The sequence below is a fragment of the Gossypium raimondii genome, chromosome 10 (genome assembly GCF_025698545.1).
Source record: "Gossypium raimondii isolate GPD5lz chromosome 10, ASM2569854v1, whole genome shotgun sequence".
Classification (NCBI taxonomy): domain Eukaryota; kingdom Viridiplantae; phylum Streptophyta; class Magnoliopsida; order Malvales; family Malvaceae; genus Gossypium; species Gossypium raimondii.
In genome coordinates this window covers 10,929,771-10,956,436 of record NC_068574.1, presented here as the reverse complement: position 1 = coordinate 10,956,436, position 26,666 = coordinate 10,929,771, and the positions used below count along the sequence as shown (strand labels likewise).

Genomic DNA, 26,666 nt, shown 5'->3' with positions numbered 1-26,666 from the left:
AAAAGCTCTGATACCGATTTGTGAAAAATAGAACATCGATAATGACAATGTATCGCAAAGAAAAAAAAGAACACATATTTTTACGTTGAAACCCTTTCGGGAAAAAACCACAGGTAGAGGAGAAGATAATTCACTATGTCAAATTCGAATTAATACAAAAGGAGTAGATTATGTCTATTTATAAGCTTGTAAAACCATATTATAATAGAATGAGTATAGTAAGATTGAAACACCTTATTCTAATCAATATCAAATAGATGAAGTTTAATAAGGTTTAAAAACCTTATTCTAAAATAAAATAAAAGACGTGTAGTTCTATATGGATTTTACTTTTATTTTATTTTATTACTGTATTTTATTTTAATAAGAATTCGGGTCACTCAATTCTAACATACCTCTCATTTCTAATTGGTTATGTCAGATATGTGGGGTCTAACACCTATTGCTTTAGAAGGTTATCGGTATGATGTATGCTTTGTTGACATGTTTAGTTGAAACACATAAGTCTATTTGTTGAAGAAAATGTCAAAGTTCGTGAGTTATTTTATCATCTTTATGAAAAATAATTGAGGTTTCGTTTAATTGTAAAATTAAAGAGTTTCAATTTGACTGGGGTGGTGAGTTTAGGCATTTCACCAAGTTTCTTTAAGAACATGGCATTAAGTAACGAGTTACATATTTGCATATCTCTGAGTAAAACGATGTTGCGAAAAGAAAGCATCGACATATATAACTGTATCCAACACACATATGTGATTTTTCTATTCAAAATATTGTTATTTTGTCTCCTATTGTCCAAGTAGAACTCTTATGATTTTTCCTATATATATAGGCTTTGGGCTAGGTCAAAACACATCATCATTAAGCATAGTTATTCTACTGAAATATAGAGAGATTAATTTCCTAAATAAATTCAATTTTGTGAGGACTTGAGTTAGGTTTATAACTTAGAGAATTAATTTTTCTCATTGAAAAACTAAAAAGTTTTCATTATTTGATTGGTTCATGTAATTAGAGTTCATTCTCTAAGCAAACAAGGGTTTGAGAATAGAGAAGAAAATTGTGTTGGTTAAAAGTCAGGAAATGACTAGACCACTCAGTTGAAAACACAAGTACTAAGTTTGGTAAAGTTTATTTTATAAATAACACAAAAGCTTGATTTTATAAAATTTTTAAACTTCCCTTGCGCAACAAACTCGTTTTCTAAACCAAAATTTTCCAACAATTGTGTAATGTCATCGCTTAAAAATACAAAAAAAAAGGCAAAAACAATAAAAAAGTTTTAAAAAAAATTTAGTCATGACATGTTACAATTTCAAAGTGCTCTATCATCTCACTTTAATTAAATCTAAATTTAGGAATCAAATTGAGAAAAAAAAACTATTAAATTTGAGATTAACATATCAAAGTTACCAAATTTAATACGGAAAAAAGTAGGATTTAGATGCTTTTAGTTTTTAGGGCAAATTACCAAAAAAACTCTATTTTTTTAAAATTTATCGAAATGAGCCTGATATTTTATTATTTACCGAAATGTGCCATTTTCTCCTAAATCGCATCTACGTCAGCGCGATGTCAGGGGACGTGTCAGAACATCGCGTCCACGTCAGTGCGCTTTGCTTACGTGGACACAAATCGCGTCTACGAGGACGCGATTTGCTGACGTGGATGAACAGTTTATGTTTTTTAGCTTGGAAAACTTTGAAAGGCTATAACTTTTGGCTCGGTTGTCCGATTGAGACGATTTTTTTTTGATTTCGAATAACTTTTCGAGATCTACGCGCTAACAAACCGCCTAAGGTGGTTTGCCAAATTTTTCATCGAAAAAGATCCTTTTTTGCCCCTAAATTTTGATTTTTTCGGTTTAAAATTGAATTTTGAAACATTCAAATCATTATTTTCCTTATTTATTTGAAGAAAACACCGGATTATTTTTACAGAATTGTTGTATTATTTTTTTGATTTGACACGTGTATGGAATAGGTCCGATAAATCGTTAGAACGTAAGTAATATAATTAAGATAATAATAGTATTTCTATAATATGTCAATTAATTAGTTTAGCTTAGTTGGTTAAGATGTTTGCTCTTTTCTCTTAGTACCTTGGTTCAAATCTTGTTGGTAACGGTTTTGAATTTTTTTTGTACTTGTTGCTATTGATGTAATATTGAAGAGTTAATTGATTAAAAAAATAAATACAAGTACAAAAATATTCAAAATTTATTTTTTCAAAATACCGAAAAAGCCCTATATTTTTAAAATTTATCGAAATGGGCCAGGTATTTTATTTTTTTGACCGTTGGGTACTGTTCACGCGCAGGCCGAAATTGCGTCCACATCAGCGCGAGATGCTGACGTGGACGGAAATCGCGCTCTCAAGGACGCGATTTCCTGACGCGTACCTTGACATCGCGCTGACGTGGACGCGATTTCCCAGAAAAAGGACCATTCCGGTAAATAATCAAAAAATGAGTCCATTTCGGTAATTTTTAAAAAAAAGGCTTTTAAAGGGCTTTTATTGATAAATTACCCTAGTTTTTACATTTGAAAATGAGATTATCAAAATATCTTTATTTATATCAATGGAGTCTCCTTGAATTTTTTACACCCAATTAAACCTTTAAATTAACAAAATTTATGTTAATTATTAGTATTTACCGATGAAGCTGATGTGATGCAGCCACATGAGCATGCCATGTCAGAAAAAAAAAAACTTCTTTTCTTTCTTTCTTTCTTTCTCGCTCTCCTATTATTATTATTATTATTATTATTTCTTTCTCCTCCTTCCTTTTTTTCTTCTTTTCCTTCCACAAACCTTATGCGCAACCATCCAGGTTCTCCATCGCCGGTCACATCCTCTCTAGCTACTAGCTCTCTAACCGTTCCTCGCCAATCAATGTGCACCACTAAACCCCTCACTGCAAAAGAAACAACTATCGTGAAAAATTAAATTTTTTGCCTCTTTAATTTTCAAATCGTTCTCTTTAATTTAATCTTGGAACGGATCTTGATTGGTTTATTAATTGCATTTTATTTTAATCAAAATTTTAGGCAATATTTTATCTCAGATGATTATCGTTACTAAATTTCAAAAAAGTTTGCTGAAAGCTTGCAGCTGATGAGAATAAATTGATTATTATTTTTTGGAGTGTTTACTGATTTTATCTTGTTGTCTGTGTTTTTGTTTACTTGAGAAGTTGAAATTACGATTATAAGATTGCTTTTTTTTTCATTTTTGTACTGTTTATTTCAGGGATGCCGATATGTGAAGCATTTGCTCAAATAGAGCAACAGCTTAACATTTGCGATGTTGTTATGTGAAGTATTATGATGAGGTTTGGCCTGTACTATTAAATGTACTGTTTCCTTAGTTTTTCGCGATTCAGTAGTTTGTTGAACTTTTCAGTACAAGGTGAATCTCTTTCACGTGGAATTCAGATATACAAAATTCTGCAGTCGGAGATGTTCGCAATGTATTACATGTATATATGTATTGGCTGGTAAAGTTGGCGTTTGGCGTTTGGCGTCTGCTTCTCTGCTTTTTTTACTATGTGGTCAGGATAAGTTTATATTCATACCAACCTTCAACATTATGTTTTTGTTGCGCAGGAGCCTCTTAAGCTTGATATTCTTATAAGCTTCCGGATCATGGTTTTCATCTGGGTTTGGACTCTTCGTCTCATGTCTTTTTTTTTTCAGTTCACATACATGTTTCGTTTTAATACTTTCTTATAGTTTCCTCCACATCATCTGTTTATGGTATTTTTTAAATTTATTTATTTTCTATATTTTAGATTCTCTATTAGAGACTATGCATTATCGAAATTTTCAGTGTCAAACGTCTTCATTAAGCCCTAAGTTTTATTTTCCTACGATATTTCATACATGCTTAGGTGATCAACCTTGTTCCTGCATTCAGGGGACCATCCACTCCAGCTATTTTTGTAGCTGTCTACTCTCTTTTGGCCCAACCTGTCCCGAAACTTATGATAAAGATATAGGTGTTAGTACCCTATTCTACCTGGTATGTACCTTGATTATATTTACATACTGCTGTGCTTTCTATTTCAGTGGTTCTAACTTTGTCTCCAATTGTGCAGTTTTTTTTTTTTTTGTGTTATTTTGCAGGGTCTTTCATTTGCTTTTCCTATTCCGATTTCCAAGTCAGCATACAGATTTCTGCCATGATGGAGAACGTTTTTTAGTTTTTTTAATTTTTTCTCCTTACATGGTCACTACTCATGCCTACTCTTAACTCTCAATAAGTTGATTTTTGCTCGTTTACTTGACAGCAGAATTGTCTTTGGAGTTTCCAGATGGTACCATTCCTGTTTCTTGCGTGTATCAATATATGATGGTTCTGCAGGTGCAAAGGTTGGTGTTGGGTCCTAAATGGACAAGGCTTCTGCTCCTCCGTTACCTGCTGGCAGCCTGTACATGGAATAAGTGCATGCCATGGTTTTGACTTCTATCTTCCTTGGTTCTGTTGTTAATACGAGTCAGTTGGTCATCTCATTTCTGCAGCTGAATGCTTCTTTACTTTTCTTCCTGTCTTTTTCGATTGTCTATTGAAATCCAGTGGTCTTTTTAGAAAAGGGATGAGTCATTTTGCTCTAGGTATATTCATTGGCCTGTTTGCTTCAGTGGGTTTTAGAGTACCACTGGTCTCTTGTTATAGAGGCAAATATTTGAATCTAACAAATTCCTATGTCCATGTTGCCAGCTTGGGGAAGAATTGTTCTTCACTGTTGGAGGCCAGCACATTCCTTTTGGTGCATCGCCTCAGGTAAATCTCAAATTGATTTGAAGAGATTTAACTTTATATTCTTTTCTCTTCTCTGCCGTTAACTGTTCTCTCTAGTCTCGTGGGGGGATATTACTAAGTTCTTGCTATTCCCTTTCATGCAGGATGTCTGGAGTGAATTAGGGCGTCCTTGTGGAATCCACCACATGCAGGTAGCAATGTTGCAAGGGGTTTTTATGCTCGTTATACACATTAGCTTTTACCTATGGTGTTTGTTGCATAGGATGATAAACCAAGTAGTTTGGCATGATACTTTATTTTTTTATTTGCAGTTGTTATGGGGTGAAAAGGATTTCTCTAGCAGCTTATGCCTTAATTTTTTGCATATTTCCCTCCCTCATGGCAAATTGATTTTGTCTACACATAGACCAAATGGTTATTCATTCTGCTTATGATCCTTGTCCTCGGACCACTCTTTGTGCTGATTATTTCTGCTATTATTGTACTCGTGGTTTTGGCATCTTATTTGATGGCCAGGTATTGAAAATAAATACTAATCCCAACACCCAAAATTAAAGACAAGGCAGCGTTATAACATATATGGTTAAGAAGGCATTTAGATATATCTTTGTACCTATTATTTCTGTTTTTTTCTAAAGTCATTTTACTATTAGAATTAGGATCTGTGGCCATAAATTCTTAGTCTGCTTTTGTAGTTCGCAGACTCATAAAGTCAAAAAGTTTGTTCTACACACGAACTATCCTTGTCATGTTGATTTCAGTTTGCAGATAAGTGCAATTACATCCTAGCTCCTTACACGATGTGAATTAACAATTAAAACAGAGTTACGCCAAGAACTAAATGCTTTTATGTGTTCAATATTTAGTTATTTTGCTAATATATTATAATTCAGGTATGATAGCGAGAGAGGATTGCTACTGAAGATATTTGCTATTAACAGGTTTTGAAGAATGGCTATATCGCAGCAGTAACACTTTTCCTCTCTTGGTGAACCATCGCTGGATATGCACAAGTTGTTGGTGCCAGGTATTGTTCGTAGATGATTGTACAGTATGTATTGATCTGTATAATTAATTTATTATATTCTTTATTTCACTTTCGCTCAATTTCCTTTTCATTTAGCCATCAAGGGACTGACGGGTCAGGAATCACGAAATGCAAAATGCTATGTTTCAATGAACGAAGGTGATGTTTTCTAGTAGTAACATGTTTCGGACATGTATGGTCGCTAAAATTGACCAATGGGCCTACTGAAAACAAGAGATAACAAGATTGAATAGTAAAACACAGAGGTGCTGAAAGCAGCTGATGAAGAATAATAAATTTTTTTTCCTGACCAAAAAAGTATTGTTTTTTTTTTCAACTAAAGTCTTAAGCAAAATGTTTCCACAACCTTTGTCATCTCAATAGTGGCACCTAACAGTTTTTCCTTCCTTTTGCGAAACACAGCAAGCAGCAATTAAAAGAGGTAAACAGCAAAAATATTTCGTTGCTGGGACTTCAACCCAGGCAAAAGTCAAATTGACAGAAAGTTATAAGTTAGGTTGAGTAGGGGTGAGCATTCGATCGAATCGAATCGAAAATTTTTGAGTTAATCGAGTTTTCGAATATCATTTTATCATCCTAACTTTATTTGAAGTTTTCTTGAATCGAATCGAGTCAAGTGAGATGGAATTCAAATCGAATCGAATCGAATATATTTGTTCGAGTTAAATTTTAAAAAATAATTTTGGGTCCTTGTAACCACTGTCACTCATCATAATAAAATTTGTCCACCTTAATCAAATTTTTTATTAACTTTCTTCACCTCATAATTTATTTATTAATTTTTATATATTGGTTAGCTTCTTTGCTTGCTTAGTTGTTTCAATTATCTTGATTCTTGTCACTATGTATTTTGGAATTAAAAATATATTAAATGTAAAATGTGATTTTTTAATAAAAGTTATTTTAAAAATAAAATGTGAAATTGATACCAATATAAAATTTTAACACGAATATTTTATGGCATAATTAATAATTCAATTTTAATATAAATATTCAATATGACTAAACAATTCAATAATATAAACAATATAAATAATATAAAATGTGAAATTTAATTTAATAATATAAATAGTAGATATAAATAAAATTATTACTATTTATGTTTAGTGATTTTTTTTTGGATAATTTTTGATTTTTTATTTGAGGGTAAAGGGTGAGAAGTAAAAGTTTAGGGGGGAAATAAAAAGTTTTGGAGAATAAAAGTTTGAGGGAAAGTAAATATGGGGAGTAAAATTTTGGAGGAAAAATATTAAAAAAAAATTGGAGGGGGGAGGGTTTAGGGTAGATTGGAGGTGGGATGGGAAGGGAATAAAAGTTTTAGGGGAAAAGTGGGAGAGAGTAAAAATTTTGGGAGAAAATAAAAGGTTTTGAGGGTTTTTGGGAGTAAAATTTTGAGAAAAAATAAATGGGAGAGTAAAATTTTGGTGGGAAATGGATTTTGGGTAGATTGGGGGGTTGGGAGGGGAGGGGAGGGGAGTAAAAGTTTTGGGGGGAAAGTGGGAAGGAGTAAAAGTTTTGAGGGAAAAGTAAAAGGTTTAGGAGTTTGGGGTAAAAATGTAAAATATTATAGTTTGATATTCGAATTATTCGAGTTATTCGAATTTGAAAACTCAACTCGATTCGAACTCGAAATTTGAAAAAAATTCGAGTTGATTCGAATAACTCGATTAACTCGATTCGTTTAACTTGAAATTCGAATTTTTTTTTGATTTTTTCGAATCGAATCGAGTTTTGCTCACCCCTAATGTTGAGGGTTTAAAAAGTTATTTACCTTTGACAATGTTGATTTTAGCATCAAAATTAAATAGAGAGATCAAAATTTTAAATAAAAAAGGTACAAGGCTTACGAAATTAAAATAAATTTTAAATTTCAAATGATAAAAAAAAAAACTCAAAAACAGCAAAAAAGTATTCCGTTGCCGGGACTTGAACCCGGGTCTCTCGGGTGAGAGCCGAGTATCCTAACCACCTAGACTACAACGGACAGTTGACTAGTTGGTGCAGTAAATATATTTGTAATTTTATTAAGAGCCACTGTCTGCTTCCCTGAAATTTATCTTTTCATGTATGACATTGACTTCAAATGCTCCCTGGATAACACTAATTTATGTTGCAAAGTTAGTTGCTTTCTAACTGTGGTTAATTGGTGAAGAATAGATAAAATTGCAGTATTTATTGGGATTTTAGCTAAAGTGCTGCTGCTGATGGGTTATTCTTCTAATTGGCGTTTTGATTGTACATTCTTAAAGTTGTTTTCTGAAGCTTCCCTGCTCATTGGGTGACGAGAAAAGGCAATGGAATGTTCTTTTTAGATGGTTTAATGGGGGTATGAATGAAAGAATTCATTTTAGGTTCAAGGCTGATGGGCTTCACAGTTTACTTTAACAGGGAATGTCGTGGCAAATAATGGGTAGTTGATTTTACCACCTCCAATTCACCGACATAAGTAGAATTCAAAATTTTCAGGAACAAACCTAATGAAAGAATTGTCTTACTCCATTCCGCAAGGTAGTATTACAGTAGCATTTGGCGTACAGTGTAAACTAACACAATTTTGGTACACTGATGATTGAAAGTAAAGGATCTTGGTGAACATTAACCATATGGACTTGTTTTACTGCCGTTGCAGGATCAGCCATCTTTCTTAGAATTAATATTCGGGATCCATACGAACAACAAGAGTGTCCATTTTGGCATCATAAACAAAACACATTAATGGCTTCCAGTGGGTAGATTATAAGATTTTTGAGGCTTCACCAATGAGGCTTCATATTCAAATCTATCATTTCAGATCCCATATTATGATGGCCATCAGCTTTAGCATCCTTCTCTTCAACAGGAAAATCCTTGTGATTTTGTTGCTTCTCTCCTGCTGTTGTTTTAGCTATCTGATTTTGGCCTCTTTTGGTGTCATTGGGACCCACCTGTTGTGAAGCTGGGTCCTCTACATTACCAGATTTTCCCCCTGGAAACTGCATAAAGGAAAAAAAAAGAAAAAAAAAAGCAATAAAATTCCAAGAGCAACATTTTAACTCAAATTATCTTCAAAAGATATTAAAAGTGACAAACCTCAACTCTCTGCCTTAATAAAAGATATCTTCCATGGGTTCTTTTACCTCCAACATGTATAGCCATATCACATTGCAAACAAAGGGAGCTTCCATCTATCTCACAGTAAAAGAAGCCTACATACACATTCCAATAAAACAATAGCTCTGTAATGAAAGAAGAAATAAAACACAAAAAGACACCTGAAATGCATACCAGGTGCGTTTTCACATATGTCACAGCCAGGACCATCACTTGAATTTTCCAGACCCACCCGGACATGTCGGCTGGCAAGCTTGTTGCACATGTGGACCTGCCATATCCATCAATAGTTCAAAGCAAGGTTTCAATTTTTCAGGACAATCTAGACCAATGAAACAATTCTAATTCTAAAAAAGGAAAAACAAGCCATTTGAAAAGCAAGCAACTACGGGGAAAATCGTGTCTCCTACAATGAACTACATGGGATCCAGTTAACAACTAAAGCACACCCCCAAAGTGCATAGTTTCATGAAGAAAAAGAAAAGGACCAACTTTTACATCACAGGCAGAGCAAAGAGCAGCCTCATCAGCCGCACAGAAGACAACAGCAGCAGCACTTTCACAACCATCACAAAGGGTTCGGATAATACAATAATATATACGTCCTAGAAACGAATGAAAAACAAGCTGTTTCTATAATCAAATGAAACTATAAGCAGACGTGATATTGATGATGACAAGGACTATGAGACTGGACTGGAGTAGAGTGGGGGAAAATGTGGGCACTTGAATAATCAGACAACAAAGACATGACAACTTTTGGTTTGGTTCATTTGGTATTTGCTCACTTGATGGAATGGACGTTACAAGCTTTTCACAGTACTGGGTTTTTTGAGTTGTGCGGTTGAGAACCTTTCTTGCTTTAACCTTTGTTCACCAGTCACATATCTGCCATGGGAGTTGGGACCCAGAGTTTTTAAATTTTTTTTTATAACTATTATTGTTATTTTGGGTCTGGTTTTCTTAATTCCTTTTTGCTGCTTTTGGAAATCTAGCTAGCATCCACATAAACATCTTCTCACCTTCATTGGTTCTGTAATCTCCTCCCTTAGTGACACAACTGGCTGAAAATATCTGACACAGGTTATATATATTTCTTTAGAATTTGTTAGCAACTTCAACTTTTTATTTGATTCAAACTATTCACTTACTGCAAGAACTAAATTTGGATTTAATAAAATATCATCTCTTTGATAGTAAACTTTTTCACATATGATTCTTTTGAGTATATGCCACCCACAACCTAATGAAACATTTAAGAGAAAATATATTGAAACTCCATATAAGAGGTAACAATATGTAAATGTATATAAACCAAATTATTGAAAATCCATATAAGAGGCAGACATCTTCACATAATGAAAATTGTTTTATAAAAAAATTTGACATTTCACAAATAACACTGGCAGGCAACTCTCTTAGTCTTTTACAGATCATTTCTTTTATCCTTTTGGTCTATAACAGAGGCCATATTTCAACTTTAACACAATCAGAAACCTTATCTATTCTTAAAAAGTATAGATATATATAATTATAAATAAATTCAGATTATAACTTCTTCATGAAATCATGGCACCAGACCATTACAAGACCTCTTAAACAAATGCAGCAAACAATGGCATCAAAAGGAAGTGAAAGTTGTTCACTCTTTTGGAAAATTTAAAATGAGATGTTCAATATATCCATGCTCAAGCTCTCCATCATCATATTTTCCATGAATCCACATTTAGTTGGTGCAGCCCTGTTGAAGCTGCTTAGCCTTGGTTTGAATGAACAAGAAGAGAGTGGAAGGATTGGGATGTTCTCACAGTTGCAGAGCTCAATCATGTATCCATCTGGGTCATGGAAGAACACCTGGTCAACCCTATTCCCTTCATCTTCAACCACTGCTGTTACATACTTCATCCCCATGTCTTCAAGCCTCCTCTTCACAAGCCCCACATCCCTACACTGTCATTACCAGCCAACAGTTTCAACACCAAACATTTTTCATAGTCAGTGATGTAAAAAAATTGAAGTTGCAGGCTTGCAGCCTGAGCTTTCTGAAAATTATACCTGGAATGATATGTGATTATCCTTGGGATTGATTGGCCGTGGTTCGACAATGGTGTCGAAATCATCAATGGATGGGTTCTCGATTAAGTGTATCCCAATGCCATAGTTATACAACCTGCATGAGATTCACGGCAGATGATGATGGAGTCATTTATTGTTGCTTCATTGAAAACTAAACATGGTAAGTAAGCTTACCAAGCTCCATTGAATTTGAAAGAAGAGGGGCGTTTGATGAGAACAAAGCCCAAGATTTCTTCATAGAACCTCATAGAATCCAAAACTGATCTACACAACAATGATACATGATTCAATGAGAGCAATGGCAATGCCTCATAATTGCTTACTTCCTCAATTTCCATCATCTTTCTTCTTCTTCTTCTTCCTTTCTCACTTGTTTGCACACATAGGTTACTGCCTTGTGGTCCTTTTTATAAAGTAAATTCAAGTAATTATCAGGAACTTTCCTAGCAAATGGTCTATACATTAGAGAAATTGCCTTGAAGAAACATTGAACAGTTGTTACATTTACTATTATTGAATATTACATTTTTTTTGGCCCCAAATTTAGGTTTAGATATATCAAAACAGCCAGAAAATGTCCAATATTAACTTGAAGATATCAAACAAGGTACAAACTTCTTAGCAAAAGTTGTATTTAAATAAAAAAGGGTTGTAGAGGATTCTGACTTTTATCAGCTATATATTCCAGTCTATTCAATTATAAATTCTCATTGGATATGTTACTCAAACTCTAGTGTCCGTGTCGGACATCCAATACAAATATTTAATATATATTTTGCTTTCTTTACCAAAAATTAAAAATTTACATTATAGTTTGGAGGAAGAAGATATTTCATAATTCACATAAATTTGTGGATTTCAATTCAAGCTAGTGACTGCTTCAGCACGCGTTTTCAGTACAGATCATCTCTACGAACTTGACTACGAATTTTTTCTTTCCATCAAGTTGCAAGAAATAAACAAAGGTGTGTGGTTTTTTAGCTTGTCGGCTAATGTTGATTATGGTTGATTTGTTTCCAAAAATGGTGATTTTGAAAGTTATAACCAAACAAACATGAGGAAAGAGCAAAGCCGTCTCCTAAACACTGACATGTACAAGGTTCCAAAAAGAGTGAGAAATTTCTTTGATGTTTCCCTATTACAATATCACATTTATCAAGTTTCGTTTCTATTGACCTTTGGCTGCATTTTGGTTAGGTAATAATTTCACCATGTCTCATAAATCACTGCTGAAAGTTGCTTTAGTATCTGTTCCCCATTCCAACCGGATTTCACTGTGGATTCAACATTACATCATTTGTGTGGCAGGCAGGCATGCCTGTTCCCGGACCATGATTGTTGGGTAATACAACTGCTGGCTGCCACTAGATGCAATCCCTGTTTCAACTACCAAATCAAAGAGGCCGATATCGAGTATAGTAACAAAAGATTGTTGGAACATTTTTAAATATTTATCGTGTTCTAATAATTATAAATGAAATTGTGTAAATAATCTTTTGATTATTGATAAAGAGTTATGATTATGTCTCTTAAATATAAAAAGTTATATCACTTGATTTTTAATAAAGAATTATAACTATTCAAGGAATATTACTTGAATAGTTATGTTTATTTAAGAGACGTTACTTGAATAGTTGTGTCTCTTACTTTAATAGTTATATTTATTTAAGAGATATTAGCTGAATAATTATGTTTATTTAAAGATATGATATTAAAAGTTGTGTTTTATGAAGAGATAATGATTCTTATAAATAGGAGTAGAATATACTTTACTCAGCTTAGTGAACTATTTTTATCAATACAATACCCAAATAATCACTGAGCTTCATTATATTCTCAAAATTCATTTGCATATCTAACATAAATACAGAGGAATAAAACTTTAAAAATAATGGTTTGATATAAGCCTTAAAACCATCTTCTACGTCGAATTTAACGTTGGTGAATGGCGAAACTCATCACATTAACCTGTCTCGTTTCTCAATGCCAAACACATTTTTCTCTTTAACCTTTATAAGGGGAAACTAATTACGGTATTTCCGTTTATAATTAACTATGATATTTATTATGAATGCTGGTTCTTAATTTATTCAGACGAAAAAGGAAATTTTAGCCTTCAAATATTTTTTATTGTTTTAATGGAGTAAACATGGTAGCTGGGGATACTCTTTTTAAAATTATTAATGATGGATAAAATATGCGGATTTTTAAAAAATAGAAAAATAATTAAATTTTAAAACCATCCATGAAAATAAAATATAACTAAAACGTAATTAAATTCTAAAAATCATCCAAGGCCATAATGTATGGTGCAAATTATTTTTTAAATTTTATTCCTTTAATAGCATAAAACATTATTTTGAGATGAAAAAATTTAGTATTTTCATATCTTTTTAAACGATAATAGATAAAGCAAGGGAAAGTGTTAATATTATCAAGGCCTTTGAGGATTTCAATTGAGCAGTTCTTTTTGGTAACAAAATAGGAACTTTATAAATAACTAAGCATACATGGTGCATGTTATAGACAGTTCATTGGCCACCACCAACAAAATAGAATTAAATAACATTAGCTTGAAAATTAACTAATCCATGTAGCAGCTCTCTCATTTGATGAAATGCAAAAGCAAAGGTATAGTTAGTGGGCTGGCAGGGGCCCTGGCCCCCCTAAAATAAAAAAAAAAATTATTTAGGCCATTTAAAAATTTCTAAAATTTTAAATTAGTAAAGGTGAAATTGTACTTTGGTCCCCCTAAAATTATAAAAATTCGATTTAATCCCTTAAAAATGATAAAGATAAGACTATAGAAAGTTAAAATTTCATTCGCCCCCCTAAAAAATTGTTCTGGCTTCGCCCCTGTGCAAAAAGGCAAGCCAACAAGTGTATGCCAAAAGTAAAACTCAAAAAGTGTAAGTCAAAAGTACAAGCTAAAAGTTCGAGCTAACAAATATGCAAGCTATCCAAGTGGATGTCAAAATGGTGGACAGTGTAAGCCATTTGGTTGATAGTCTAACAATGAGCTGTCCCGCTAAGTAGAACTGCAAGCTGCAAGCCGCGGATAACATGAGAATGTTTTTTTTATGCATGCTACAAGTAACAGCTGTGTGTTTGCTTTTTAGTGTGTTTAGAATAAAACCAAACCTTAGTTATTAAGATTGGTGACACATTTAGGTGTTGAATAACATGTTTAGTTAATTTATTTTGTGTACAAGCAATGCTTTTCAAGTTTCAAGATTGTTTTAGTGGGATTAGTTGAGTTTTTTTTGTGAGAAAAACTCTTATATATTGTATAATATGTATTTGAAAAAAAATGATGAAATATAGCAAGTTAAATTGGATTGCTATTTTGTCTCTGTTTTGCTCTCTTCCTTTGCTAAAAAACCCAACAATTGGTATCGAGAGCCATTGATATTTGAGTATCTACAAAAATGCCTTCAGCAAGTTTTTTACCTCCTCCACCGCCTATGTTCAATGGTGAAAACTATCATATTTGGGTAGTAAAGATGAAGACCTGCCTTCAAGCTTTTAACTTATGGGAGGTAGTGAATGCCGATATTGACCCACCAATGTTGAGGGAGAATCCAACCATAGTACAGATCAGACAACTTAGTAATGATCATGCTAAGAAGTACAAGGCAATGTTGTGCCTACAAAGTGGTGTTTTAGATGGCCTATGAGACTCCCAAAGAAGCTTGTGATAAGCTAAATGAGGAGTTTCAATGTTTGAATAATACCAGGTAGCAACAACTCATTAATATTAGAAGATATTTTGAGAATTTGAAGATAAAGGAGGCTGAGATAGTAAAGAAATATGCAAACAAGATAATGGTAGTGGTCAATAGCATCAGATTGCTAGGAGACTAATTCAGTGACAGCAGAATAGTTGAGAAGGTTATAACTACACTTCTTGAGAAGTATGAGTCAAAGGTTTCCTCTCTTGAAGACTCGAGGGACCTGTAAACAATCTCACTACAAGAGTTGATCAATGTGTTATATGCTCAAGAACAAAGGAGAGCATCAAGAGAAGAGAGGCACGTTGATGGAGCTTTTTAAGCGAGAAACAAGGAAGGCTCAAGCTCTTCAAACAACAAAGGAAAGAAAGCCTGGACAAACAAAACATAGTAGAGTTGGAAAGATGTTGGCAAGGGGAAATATCCACCATGCTGTCATTGCAAGAAGACAAATCACCTGGAAAGGTATTACTGGTTTAGGTCAGATATTCAGTGTAGAAGCTGAATATTAGAAGATATTTTGAGAATTTGAAGATAAAAGAGGCTGAGATAGTAAAGAAATATGCAAACAAGATAATGGTAGTGGTCAATAGCATCAGATTGCTAGGAGACTAATTCAGTGACAGCAGAATAGTTGAGAAGGTTATAACTACACTTCTTGAGAAGTATGAGTCAAAGGTTTCCTCTCTTGAAGACTCGAGGGACCTGTAAACAATCTCACTACAAGAGTTGATCAATGTGTTATATGCTCAAGAACAAAGGAGAGCATCAAGAGAAGAGAGGCACGTTGATGGAGCTTTTTAAGCGAGAAACAAGGAAGGCTCAAGCTCTTCAAACAACAAAGGAAAGAAAGCCTGGACAAACAAAACATAGTAGAGTTGGAAAGATGTTGGCAAGGGGAAATATCCACCATGCTGTCATTGCAAGAAGACAAATCACCTGGAAAGGTATTACTGGTTTAGGTCAGATATTCAGTGTAGAAGCTGTAAACAATTTGATCATATGGAAAAGTGTGCAAAAACCAAGGGTAGAAGCAACAACAACAACAGCAGCAACAAAACCATATTCAAGCTCAGGTTGCTGAAGAAAACCAAGCTTGGGAGGAGCATCTGTTTACTTCCTCTTGTTTTATTTCAAGCAGCAAAGGCAATAAGAGTTGGTTGATTGACACTGGCTGTACAAATCACATGACTTTAGATGAAAACATCTTCAAGCGAATTGACAGAAGCTGTATTTCAAATGTCAGAATTGGAAATGGTCAGGTTATTGAGGCTAAAGGAAAATGAGATGTGTTAATTAACACTCTAATAGGTACTAAAGTAATTAAATATGTGCTTTTAGTTCTTGAGTTAGACCATAATCTCCTAGGCATTGGTCTATTGATTGAGAATAAATACACTGTTGTTTTTAAAGATAAATGTCGCACTATATTTGATTCATTGGAACAAGAAGTTGTAACAATTTTAATGAATGATAGAAGCTTGTGTTGAATTGAAACTTTGTGGCCTTGAGAGCCTATACTAGTTCAGTGGACATGTAACACCCCATCTCCCAAAAACGGGCTGAGGCGTTACACTAAAAGTAGACTTATACTCAGTTGAATTCTTATTTAGCTTTCGATGTATATTAAATGAGCTAGGGCTTTAACCCAAAACTTTCAAATGATAAAACAATCAAAACATGCATATGCCATATAATATAAACATAACTGGTAAAGATCTTTTGGCAAAAACCTTAAATAAAACTAATAGATTTTGTAACAGCCCGTTTTTAGTAAAATTAGAAAAGTGGTTCCGGGACCACAAATACGAGTCTAAAAAAATTATTTTAATATTATTTTATGCTCTACATTATGATATAAATGTCGAATAAAAATTTCATAAAGAAATTTTACGGTTACATGTTTAATTTGATAAAGGACCAAGTTGCATAAAATGCAATAGTTGAATTCTAGTAGCTAAAAGGATCAAATAGTTATGGAATTCAAAATTAGAGGTCCTTATATGGCAAATAGACCAATTAGTTGAGTTAGTAGATAAGTATGATTAGTCATCATGGGAAAAATTAATAAAGAAAAGGACTAAATTGGAAAGAGAAATAATAAAAGATGATAAATTAATTAAATAAGAAAATATCATCATTTTATATCATCTTTCCCAAAAATAAGACATGGAAACCCTAGCCATGGTTATGGAGTTCAAGCAAGCTTATTTTTCTTAATTAGATGAGTATCATTGTCCTATTTTTAATGATTTTTATGTTTTCGAGATCGTAATAGCTTAATCTAGCTATCTCGGGGATTAATTTGTAAAACTATTAAAGTGTTAGGGTTTTTTCATGGATGAGTATAGTTGAATTATGAAATTTTATGGTAGAAAATGAAAGGTTGTTGATAGAAAACAATTTTTGTGAAGGGAATTTTGATGAAATTATAATTTACGGACTAAATTGAAAAGATGTAAAATTTATGGAAAATTTTGAATTTTGTGAAATACATGGGATGCTATTGTTACATGTAAAAATTGGCTAGGCTTGGAATAAGGATTAAGTTGCATGAATTTCATTTTCCGAGCCTAGGAACAAAATCGTAATTAAACAAAAGTATAGGGGTAAAATAGTAATTTTGAAAAAGATATGTATTGGATTGAATTGAGTATGAATTGTATTAAATTGGTCTTAAATTCATTCGTATATTTCTTGATAGATCAAATATGAATTTAAATCGAGGAAAAGAGAAAGTAACAAATTAGTAGCTCTTGTGTACATGAACACTTGTCGAGGTAAGTTCGTGTAACTAAATTGTATATTTATATGTTAAATTGAATGAATTGTATGCATGTGATTGTATTATTGCCATGTATATGAAATTAATCACATATCCGATGAAGACCGATAAGTATTAAGTCCCATTATTAGCTCTTATGAGCATCCTGATATTGGCTCATTGAGCTTCCTGATATTTGGCTATCCGGAGCTTCCCGATACATAGCTCTTATAAGCATCTTCATTGGATGTGATCTTGCATGTGTTGAGAATACACTACAACTCTTATGAGCATCCCAATATATGGCTCTCCAGAGCTTCCCGATATACGGCTCACACGAGCTTCTTGATTAACGACTCTTTGGAGCTTCTCGAATAGGGATCTTATGAGCTTTCCGTTACATGGCTCGAAAGAGCTTTCCGTTTATGTGCTCGATTGAGCATTCTCGAAAATGGATTGACGGATATTATAAGAATTGATGAATTACATTTTGTACACTTCGTGTGTACTACCTGTGTATCCATCGATATTTTAAATGGTCCAAGGGACAAAGTTCTGAGATGAGATAATTTGAATTTAAAATGAATTATACCAGTATATATCTGAAATACATGGAAGTGATGTTACTTGGTTTATTGGGGCGTGAACTAGAGATTATACGAATGTGGAATTTACTTGATGATTCTGTTCATCCATGATTATAGATTATACATGTGATTACTTGGCTAATGTGATATGGATATGTGTTTAGGCTATAGCCAAATTGATTGGAAATTTCTTGTATACTTACCTTATGTATGAAATAATGGTAAGTTAATTTGCTGTTATACGAACTTACTAAGCTTGAAAGCTCACTCTGCTTTATTTTCCCCTATCTTGTAGTACTCGAAAGCTCGTAAAGGTTGAAAGCTGGTCGGAGCTACATCACACTATCCATCAGCTCATTTCGGTATAAATAGTAAATTAATTTTGGTTATAATGACATGTATAGGTTAATTAGCCAATGTTGACATATAAATGTTTTGGTTGTAACTAGCCATTGGAATGACTTATGATGGATATGTTTTAATGTATATATAAGTAGATTTATCATGTTTGAAGTATGAGTTTAATTATGCATATATGCATTTGGTACTTAGGTAAGTATGAATATTAGATTGACATGATAATAAATTGTCATTTGAGGTGCCTAAGGGCACATTAGTTATATATAGTAATATGTCATGTTTAAGACATGATTTTGGCTTGTTTTGAATGCTTTGATATGGTTTGTGAATGTGCAAATTGTTGTGTTAGGTTGATGCCAAATTTGGGTGAGAAAAGTGGCTTGGAAATGACCTATTTTTGTCTACATGGACAGAGACACGGGCATGTATCTCAGCCGTGTGTGACACATGGCCTAGCACATGGGTGTGTAGTTTGGCCGTGTGTCCCCTACATCTTTAAAATTTCAAAATAGAATGCTAAAAATATCCATATGGCCTGGCACACGGGCTTATGGCTTGGCCGTATGACCCTTGCATCTTATTAATGCCCGTGTGCTAGACCGTGTGACCTAAGTCAGTAAGCTCACAAGTTTGGACACGGGCTGAGACATGACCGTGTGTCCCTATTTCGAATGCCCACACGGCCTGAGACACGGGTGTGTCTCTCGACTGTGTGAGACACACGGCCTGGCCACACGGGCGTGTGTCCCTTGGACCTTTGAAAAATTTGAATATTTTTAAAAAAATTTTTTGAGTACCCGATTTAGTCTTGACTTATTTCTAACATGTATTTTGGGCTTCGAAGGCTCATATAGGGGACATTATGATTGAATTCTGATATAAATGCTATATGGTATGATTTGTCTATTATATGTTCAGTAAATTTCGGTAATATTTTGTAACCCTATTCTAAAGATAGATATAGGTTAGGGGTGTTACATTTATTGGTATCAGAGCCAAGATTAGTCTATTCTTAGACTAACGTGGTATACACGAGTCTAGCTATACATGCCATTATATAACCATGGTTATATAATAACCTGTGATAGTGTGATATCTCCTAACCATTTTAAAGCATGTTTTTCATATAGTAATGTCATCCAACCGAGCTAATTCTGAAGAATCTGAGAGTAATGCTTAAGCCTCTGTGTAAAGAGTAGCCTCAAGTAGTAAATGGCCTGTATCTGAGGGTCGAGGAGGAGAGGCTAAAGAAGCCTTCTTCCAAATGATGAACGAATAGTTTACTCAATTTGTAAGAACAAATTCGACTATACAACAATCTCCAACCCTCCTGTTTCTTAATCGGTTCCCGAAATGCCTCAAGGTACATAACTTATTAGAACTAGTAAGCCTTCTGTTGATAAAATCTGTAAATATGGGGCAGAAGAATTCAGAACAACAGCCGAAGATGATCCCGAAAGAGCTGAATTCTAGTTGGAAAACACTATCAGAGTTTTGGATGAACTATCTTGTACATCGGCTGAATGTCTTAAATGTCTGGTGTCTTTGTTAAAAGATTTGGCTTACCAATGGTGGAACACATTAATTTCAGTTGTACCGAAGGAAAGGGTCACTTGGGAATTTTTCCAAACTGAGTTTAAAAAGAAATATATCAGCCAGACATTTCTTGGTTAGAAACGTAAAGAATTCTTAGAGCTTAAACAGAGGCATATGACAGTTTCTGAGTATGAATGAGAATTTGTCTAACTGAGTAAATATGCCAGATAATGTATCCCGACTGAAATCGCAATGTGTAAGCGGTTTGAAGAGGGTTTAAATGAAGACATAAAATTTTTAGTTAGGATTCTTGAATTAAAAGAATTTTTTGTACTGGTTGATTGAGCTCATAAAGTTGAAGAGTTGAGTAAAGAAAAGAGACAAGCTGAGATGGAAGCCAGAATTTCAAGTAAAAGATTTACTGAAAAGTCATATCAGTCGGTATCAAAGAAATCAAAGAAATATGATGACCATTTCACTACCTCTACGGGATATTCAGGTAGAGATAGAGGTATTCAACGCTCTAGTCTAAGATCTCAGGCTACATCTGTAGCAAGTACGGGTAGTGTTAGAAATACTAAACCTAGATACAACAACTGTAATACACTACATTTTGGAGAGTGCCGCATGAAAAGCGGAGCTTGTTTTAGATATGGTTCATTTGACCACTATTTCAAAGACTGCTCGAAAAAGCCTGAAAAAGATACCGTTCAAACTTCAAGGTCGAGCAACCCCGCTACAAGATGTAGACCACCTCGTAATCCTAGCAATGTGAGTGGTAACCAGGGTATGACAAAAGATTCAAATGTCAGATCTGAAGCACGAGCACCGACTAGAACTTATGCTATTCGTGCATTAGATGTTATTACTGGTACTTTTTCATTTATTGATACTGATGTAACTACTTTAATTGATCTTGGTTCAATACATTCATACATTTTCACAAAATTAGTTTCTTGTAAAAATTTGCCTGTCGAGTCCACTAAATTTGTGGTTAAAATATCAAACCCCCTAGGCTAGTATGTGATGGTGGATAAAATTTGCAAGAATTGTCCATTAACAGTATGGGGTTATTGTTTCCCGACTGATTTGATGTTATTACCATTTGATGAATTTGGTGTGATTCTGGGTATGGTTTTGTTAACTCAGCATGATGCCGTGATGAATTGTAAACAAAAGCATATTGTATTAAATGTCCGAATGGTGAAATGCTCTAGATGGGTTGTCGAATGTGAGATCAGCCATGTCAGCACAGAAATATGTTAGAAAAGGTTATGATGCTTATCTTGCTTATGTGTTGGACACTAAAGTATCTGAGTCGAAGATTAAATCAGTGTTAGTAGTCTGTGAGTATCCTGATGTGTTTCCAGAAGAGTTACCCGGATTACCGTCGGTTAGAGAAGTTGAATTTTCTATAGATCTTGTTCTTGGGATAGCACCAATATCTATAGCACCATACCGAATGAGCCCTACAGAATTAAAAGAGTTAAATGCACAGTTGCAAGAACTGACTGAAAGGTTTTTGCTCGACCTAGTTTTTCACCTTGGGGTGCATTGGTTCAGTTTGTTAAGAAAAAGGATGGATCCTTGAACTGTTGAAAGATTATGATTTGGTAATCGATTATCATCAGAGAAAAGTAAATGTGGTTGTAGATGCTTTGAGTAGAAAGTCTTTGTTTGCTTTACGAGCATTGAATACTCGATTGTCATTGTCTGATGATGGCTCAATCTTAGTTGAGTTAAAAGCTAAACCAATGTTTCTACAACAGATCTGTGAAGCTCAGAAAAATGATATTAAGTTGCAAGCTAAACGGGTACAATATGAAACGACTTTTGATTCAGAATTTCAAATAGGACCCGATGATTGTCTGTTATTCAGAGGTAGAATTTGTGTACAAAAGAATTTAGAGCTTGTACAGAAAATTTTGCTTGAAGCTCATAATGGTAATATGTCTGTACATCCAAGGAGTAATAAAATGTAAAATGATTTGAAACAGATGTACTGGTGGCCGAGAATGAAACGTGATATTTTTTAATTTTTATCTAGATGTTTGATATGTCAGCAAGTTAAAGCTGAACATCAGGTACCTTCAAGATTGTTACAGCTAGTTACGATACTGGAATGGAAATGGGATAGAGTTATAATGGATTTTGTATCAGGCTTACCTCTATCTCTGAAAAAGAAAGATACCGTTTGGGTAATAGTCGACTGGTTGACAAAGTCTATGCATTTCATTCCGATACATATGGATTTCTCCTTGGACAGATTAGCGAAATTATATATTTTAAAAATTGTTAGACTATAAGGAGTACCAGTCTCTATTATTTCAGACAGAGATCCACGGTTCACAACCCGATTCTGGAACAAGTTGTAAGAGGCTCTAGGTACGCAATTACATTTCAGTACCGCATTTCATCCTCAAACCGTTGGTCAGTTAGAACATATGATTTAGATTCTTGAAGATATGCTTCGGTGCTGTGTATTAGAATTTAAAAACAATTGGGAAAAATATTTACCGTTAGTTGAATTCGCATATAATATTAGTTATCAGACAAGCATAAAAATGGCACCGTATGAAGCTTTATATGGTCGTAAATGTTGAACTCCGTTGTATTGGACCGAGCTCAGTGAGAAAAAGATATATGGAGTTGATTTGATCCGTGAAACTAAAAAAAAGTGAAAGTGATCCGAGATATTTTGAAAGTAGCTTCTGATCGTCAGAAATCATACTGGAATCTAAAACGTAAAGAAATAGAATTCCAAATTGGTGATAAAATATTTTTGAAAGTTTTACCTTGTAAGAAAGTTCTTCGGTTTGATCGTAAAGGCAAATTGAGTCCATGATTTATCGGGCTGTATGAGATTACTGAGAGAATCGGACATGTTGTGTACCGATTAGCTTTGCCGTTAGAATTAGAAAGGATTCACAATGTCTTTTAAGTGTCTATGTTATGATGGTATCGGTCAGATCCTTCACATGTTATTTCTCCAACGGATGTTGAGATTCAGCCTGACATGACTTATAGTGAAGAAGAAATCAAAAGTCTGGCACGAGAGATGGAAGAATTAAAAAATAAAAAGGTAGCTTTAGTAAATGTTCTCTGGCAACGACACGATATAGAAAAAGATACCTGGGAACCTGAGGCAACAATGAGAAAGCAATATCTAAACCTCTTTACTGGTAAGATTTTTGAGGACGAAAATTCTTTAAGGGGGGAGAGTTGTAACAACCTGTTTTCAATGAAATCGGAACAGTGGTTTTGGGACCACAAATTTGAGTATGGAAGAAAAATTATTTTAATATTATTTTATGGTCCGCATTCTGATAGAAATGTCGTATAAAAATTTCGTAAAAAAATTTTACTGATTACTTGTTTAATTTGATAAAAAAGATCCAAGTTGCATAAAATGCAATAGTTGAATTCTAGTAGCTAAAGGGATCATAGCTACGAATTTAAAATTGGGAGTCCTTATATGGAAAATAGACCAATTAGTGGAGTTAGTAGATAAGTATGATTAGTCATCATTGAAAAATTTAATAAAGAAAAGGACTAAATTGGAAAGAGAAATAATAAAAGATGATAAATTAATTTAATAAGAAAATATCATCATTTTATATCATCTTTCCCAAAAATAAGACATGAAATCTCTAAACATGGTTATGGAGTTGAAGCAAGCTTATTTTGCTTAATTAGGTGAGTATCTTTCTCCGCTTTTAATGATTTTTATGTTTACGAGATCGTAATAGCTTAATCTAGCTATCTCGGGATTAATTTGTAAAAATATTAAAGTATTAGGGTTTTTCATGGATGAGTATAGTTGAATTATGAAATTTTATGGTAGAAAATGAAAGGTTGTTGATAGATAAACAACTTTTGTAAAAGGAATTTTGATGAAAGTATGATTTAGGGACTAAATTGAAAAGATGTAAAATTTATGGAAAATTTTTGAATTTTGTGAAATACATGGGCTGCTATTGTTACATGTAAAAATAGGATAGGCTTGGAATAAGGATTAAATTGCATGAATTTTATTTTCCAAGCCTAGGGACGAAATTGTAATTAAACAAAAGTATTGAGGCAAAATAGTAATTTGACCAAAGATGTGTATTGGATTGAATTGAGTATGAATTGTATTAAATTGGTGTTAAATTCATTCGTATAGATCCGGATAGATCAAATACGGAGTTAAATCAAGGAAAAGAGAAAGTAACAGATTAATAGCTGTTGTGAACATAAACACTTGTCGAGGTAAGTTCATGTAACTAAATTGTATATTTATATGTTAAGTTGAATGAATTGTATGTATGTGATTGTATTATTTTCATGTATAGTAAATTAATCAAATATCCGATGAAGATCGATAAGTATTAAATCCCATTATTAGCTCTCTTGAGCATGTCGATATTGACTCTCTTGAGCTTCCTGATATTTGGCTATTCGGAGCTTCCTGATACATAGCTCTTATGATCATCCCGATTGGTTGTGATTTTGCATGTGCTGCAGATACATTACAACTCTTATGAGCGTCCCAATATATGGCTCTCCGAAGTTTCCCGATATATGGCTCGTACGAGCTTCCTGATTAATGGCTCTTCGGAGCTTCCCGATATTAGCTTGCATGAGCTTCCCGTATAGGGCTCTTATGAGCTTCCCGTTACATGGCTCACATGAGCTTCCCGTTATATGGCTCGGAAGAGCTTCCCGTTTCGATTGAGCATTCTGAAAAATGAATTGATGGATATTATAAGAATTGGCGAATTACAGTTTTGTACACTTCGTGTGTACTACTTGTGTATCCATCGATATTTTAAATGGTTCAAAGGAAAAAGTTCTAACATGAGATAACGTGAATTTAAAATGAATTATACCAATATATATCTGAAATACATGGAAGTGATGTTACTTGATTTATTGAGGCGTGAACTAGAGATTATACGAATGTGGAATTTACTTGATGACTCTGTTCATCCATGATTATTTATTATACATGTGATTACTTGGCTAATGTGATATGGATATGTGTTTAGGCTATAGCCAAATTGATTGGAAATTTCTTGTATACTTACCTTATGTATGAAATAATGCTAAGTTAATTTGCTGTTATACGAACTTACTAAGCTTTAAAGTTTACCCTGTTTTATTTTCCCTTGTCTTATAGCACTCGGAAGCTCGTAGAGGTTGGAAGCTGGTCAGAGCTACATCACCCTATCCATCAGCTCATTTCGGTATAAATAGTAAATTAATTTTGGTTATAATGACGTGTATAGGTTAATTAGCCAATGTTGGCATATAAATGTTTTGGTTGTAACTAGCCATTGGAATGACTTATGATGGATATGTTTTGATGTATATATAAGTAGATTTATCATGTTTGAAGTATGATTTTGATTATGCATATATGCATTAGGTACTTAGGTAAGTATGAATATTAGGTTGACATGATAGTAAATTGTCATTTGAGGTGCCTAAGGGCACATTGGTTGTATGTAGTAGTATGTCATGTTTAAGACATGATTTTGGCTTGTTTTGAATGCTTTGAGATGGTTTGTGAACTTGCAAATTGTTGTGTTAGGTTAATGCCAAATTTGGGTGAGAAATGTGGCTTGGAAATGACCTATTTTCTTCCACACGGGAAAAGTCTCGAGCATGTGTCTCAGCCGTGTGTGACACATGATCTAGCACATAGGCATGTAGTTTGGCCGTATGTTCTCTGCATCTTTATATTTTCAAAATAGAATGCTAAAAATATCCACATGGCCTGGCAAATGGGCGTGTGGCTTGACCGTGTGACCCTTGCACCTTATTAATGCAGGTCAGTATGCTCACACGGCCTTGCACATGGGTGTGTGGCTTGGCCGTGTGACCCAAGTCAGTAAGCTTAGAAGTTTGGACACGGGCTGGGATACGGCCGTGTGTCCCTATTTCGAATGTCTACATAGCCTGAGACACATGTGTGTCTCTTGACCGTGTGAGACACACGGCCTGACCACACGGGCGTGTGTCCCCTGCACATTTAAAAATTTTGAATGTGGTCCAAAAAATTTTCTGAGTACCTGGTTTAGTCTCAACTTATTTCTAACATGTATTTTGGGCCTCGAAGGCTCATATAAGAGACATTATGATTGAATTCTGATATAGATGCTAGATGATATGATTTGTCTATTATATGTTCTGTAAATGCCGATAATGCTCCGTAACCCTATTCTAACGACATATACTGGTTAGGGGTGTTACATGTTTTCATAAATATAAGGTGAGTTAGCTTCTTTCACAAAATCCCAAAGACAACATTGGCAGTAAATATCGTTTAAATCAGTTTGGTGTATATGATTAAATGATAACTTCATAAAAACTTAACTAATCCTTAAGGATAACATTATTTTAAAGCAGTGATTTAGTAAATAACTAATTTATTACAAATCTTAGTTACAAGGAAAAACTACACGCTAGCCCCAAAATATATAAATGTTATAAAATAAATGAAATCGAAGCTCACAACAAAGGCCGTTCTTTTTGGCAGAGTCGCTTTTACAAGCCTTATGTTGAAGTACCACCTGAAAAAGGAAAAGAACGGGAGTAAGTTCAAAAGAACTTAGTGAGCTCCAGAATTAGAAATGTTTGACCCTTTCCAAAGAAAAATACAGGAACAAAGACAATATAACATAAATATATATACATACACATAATTTACTAAGTTGACACTCTAT

At 33.8% G+C, this 26,666-nt stretch overlaps 2 protein-coding genes and 1 non-coding gene across 3 annotated transcripts; all 3 read right to left on the bottom strand.

Annotated features, from left to right (window-relative positions):
- Positions 1-7,723: 7,723 nt before the first annotated feature.
- On the bottom strand, positions 7,724-7,796 carry TRNAE-CUC (transfer RNA glutamic acid (anticodon CUC)). Its single transcript has one exon. It is a non-coding gene; the product is annotated as a tRNA-Glu (tRNA).
- Positions 7,797-8,290: 494 nt separating this feature from the next.
- LOC105775260 (B-box zinc finger protein 18) lies at positions 8,291-9,930 on the bottom strand. The gene is made up of 5 exons (XM_012597788.2): positions 9,925-9,930; positions 9,395-9,535; positions 9,077-9,173; positions 8,882-8,997; positions 8,291-8,784 (listed from the first exon to the last, which is right to left on the bottom strand). Exons 1-5 carry the CDS (start codon positions 9,928-9,930, stop codon positions 8,566-8,568), a joined length of 579 nt encoding a protein of 192 aa, XP_012453242.1. The 3' UTR covers positions 8,291-8,565.
- A 322-nt stretch (positions 9,931-10,252) lies between these two features.
- LOC105778277 (glyoxylase I 4) lies at positions 10,253-11,372 on the bottom strand. The gene is made up of 3 exons (XM_012601957.2): positions 11,153-11,372; positions 10,958-11,072; positions 10,253-10,852 (listed from the first exon to the last, which is right to left on the bottom strand). The coding sequence occupies exons 1-3, from the start codon at positions 11,317-11,319 to the stop codon at positions 10,562-10,564; spliced, it is 573 nt and encodes a 190-aa protein (XP_012457411.1). The 5' UTR covers positions 11,320-11,372; the 3' UTR covers positions 10,253-10,561.
- Positions 11,373-26,666: the final 15,294 nt, after the last annotated feature.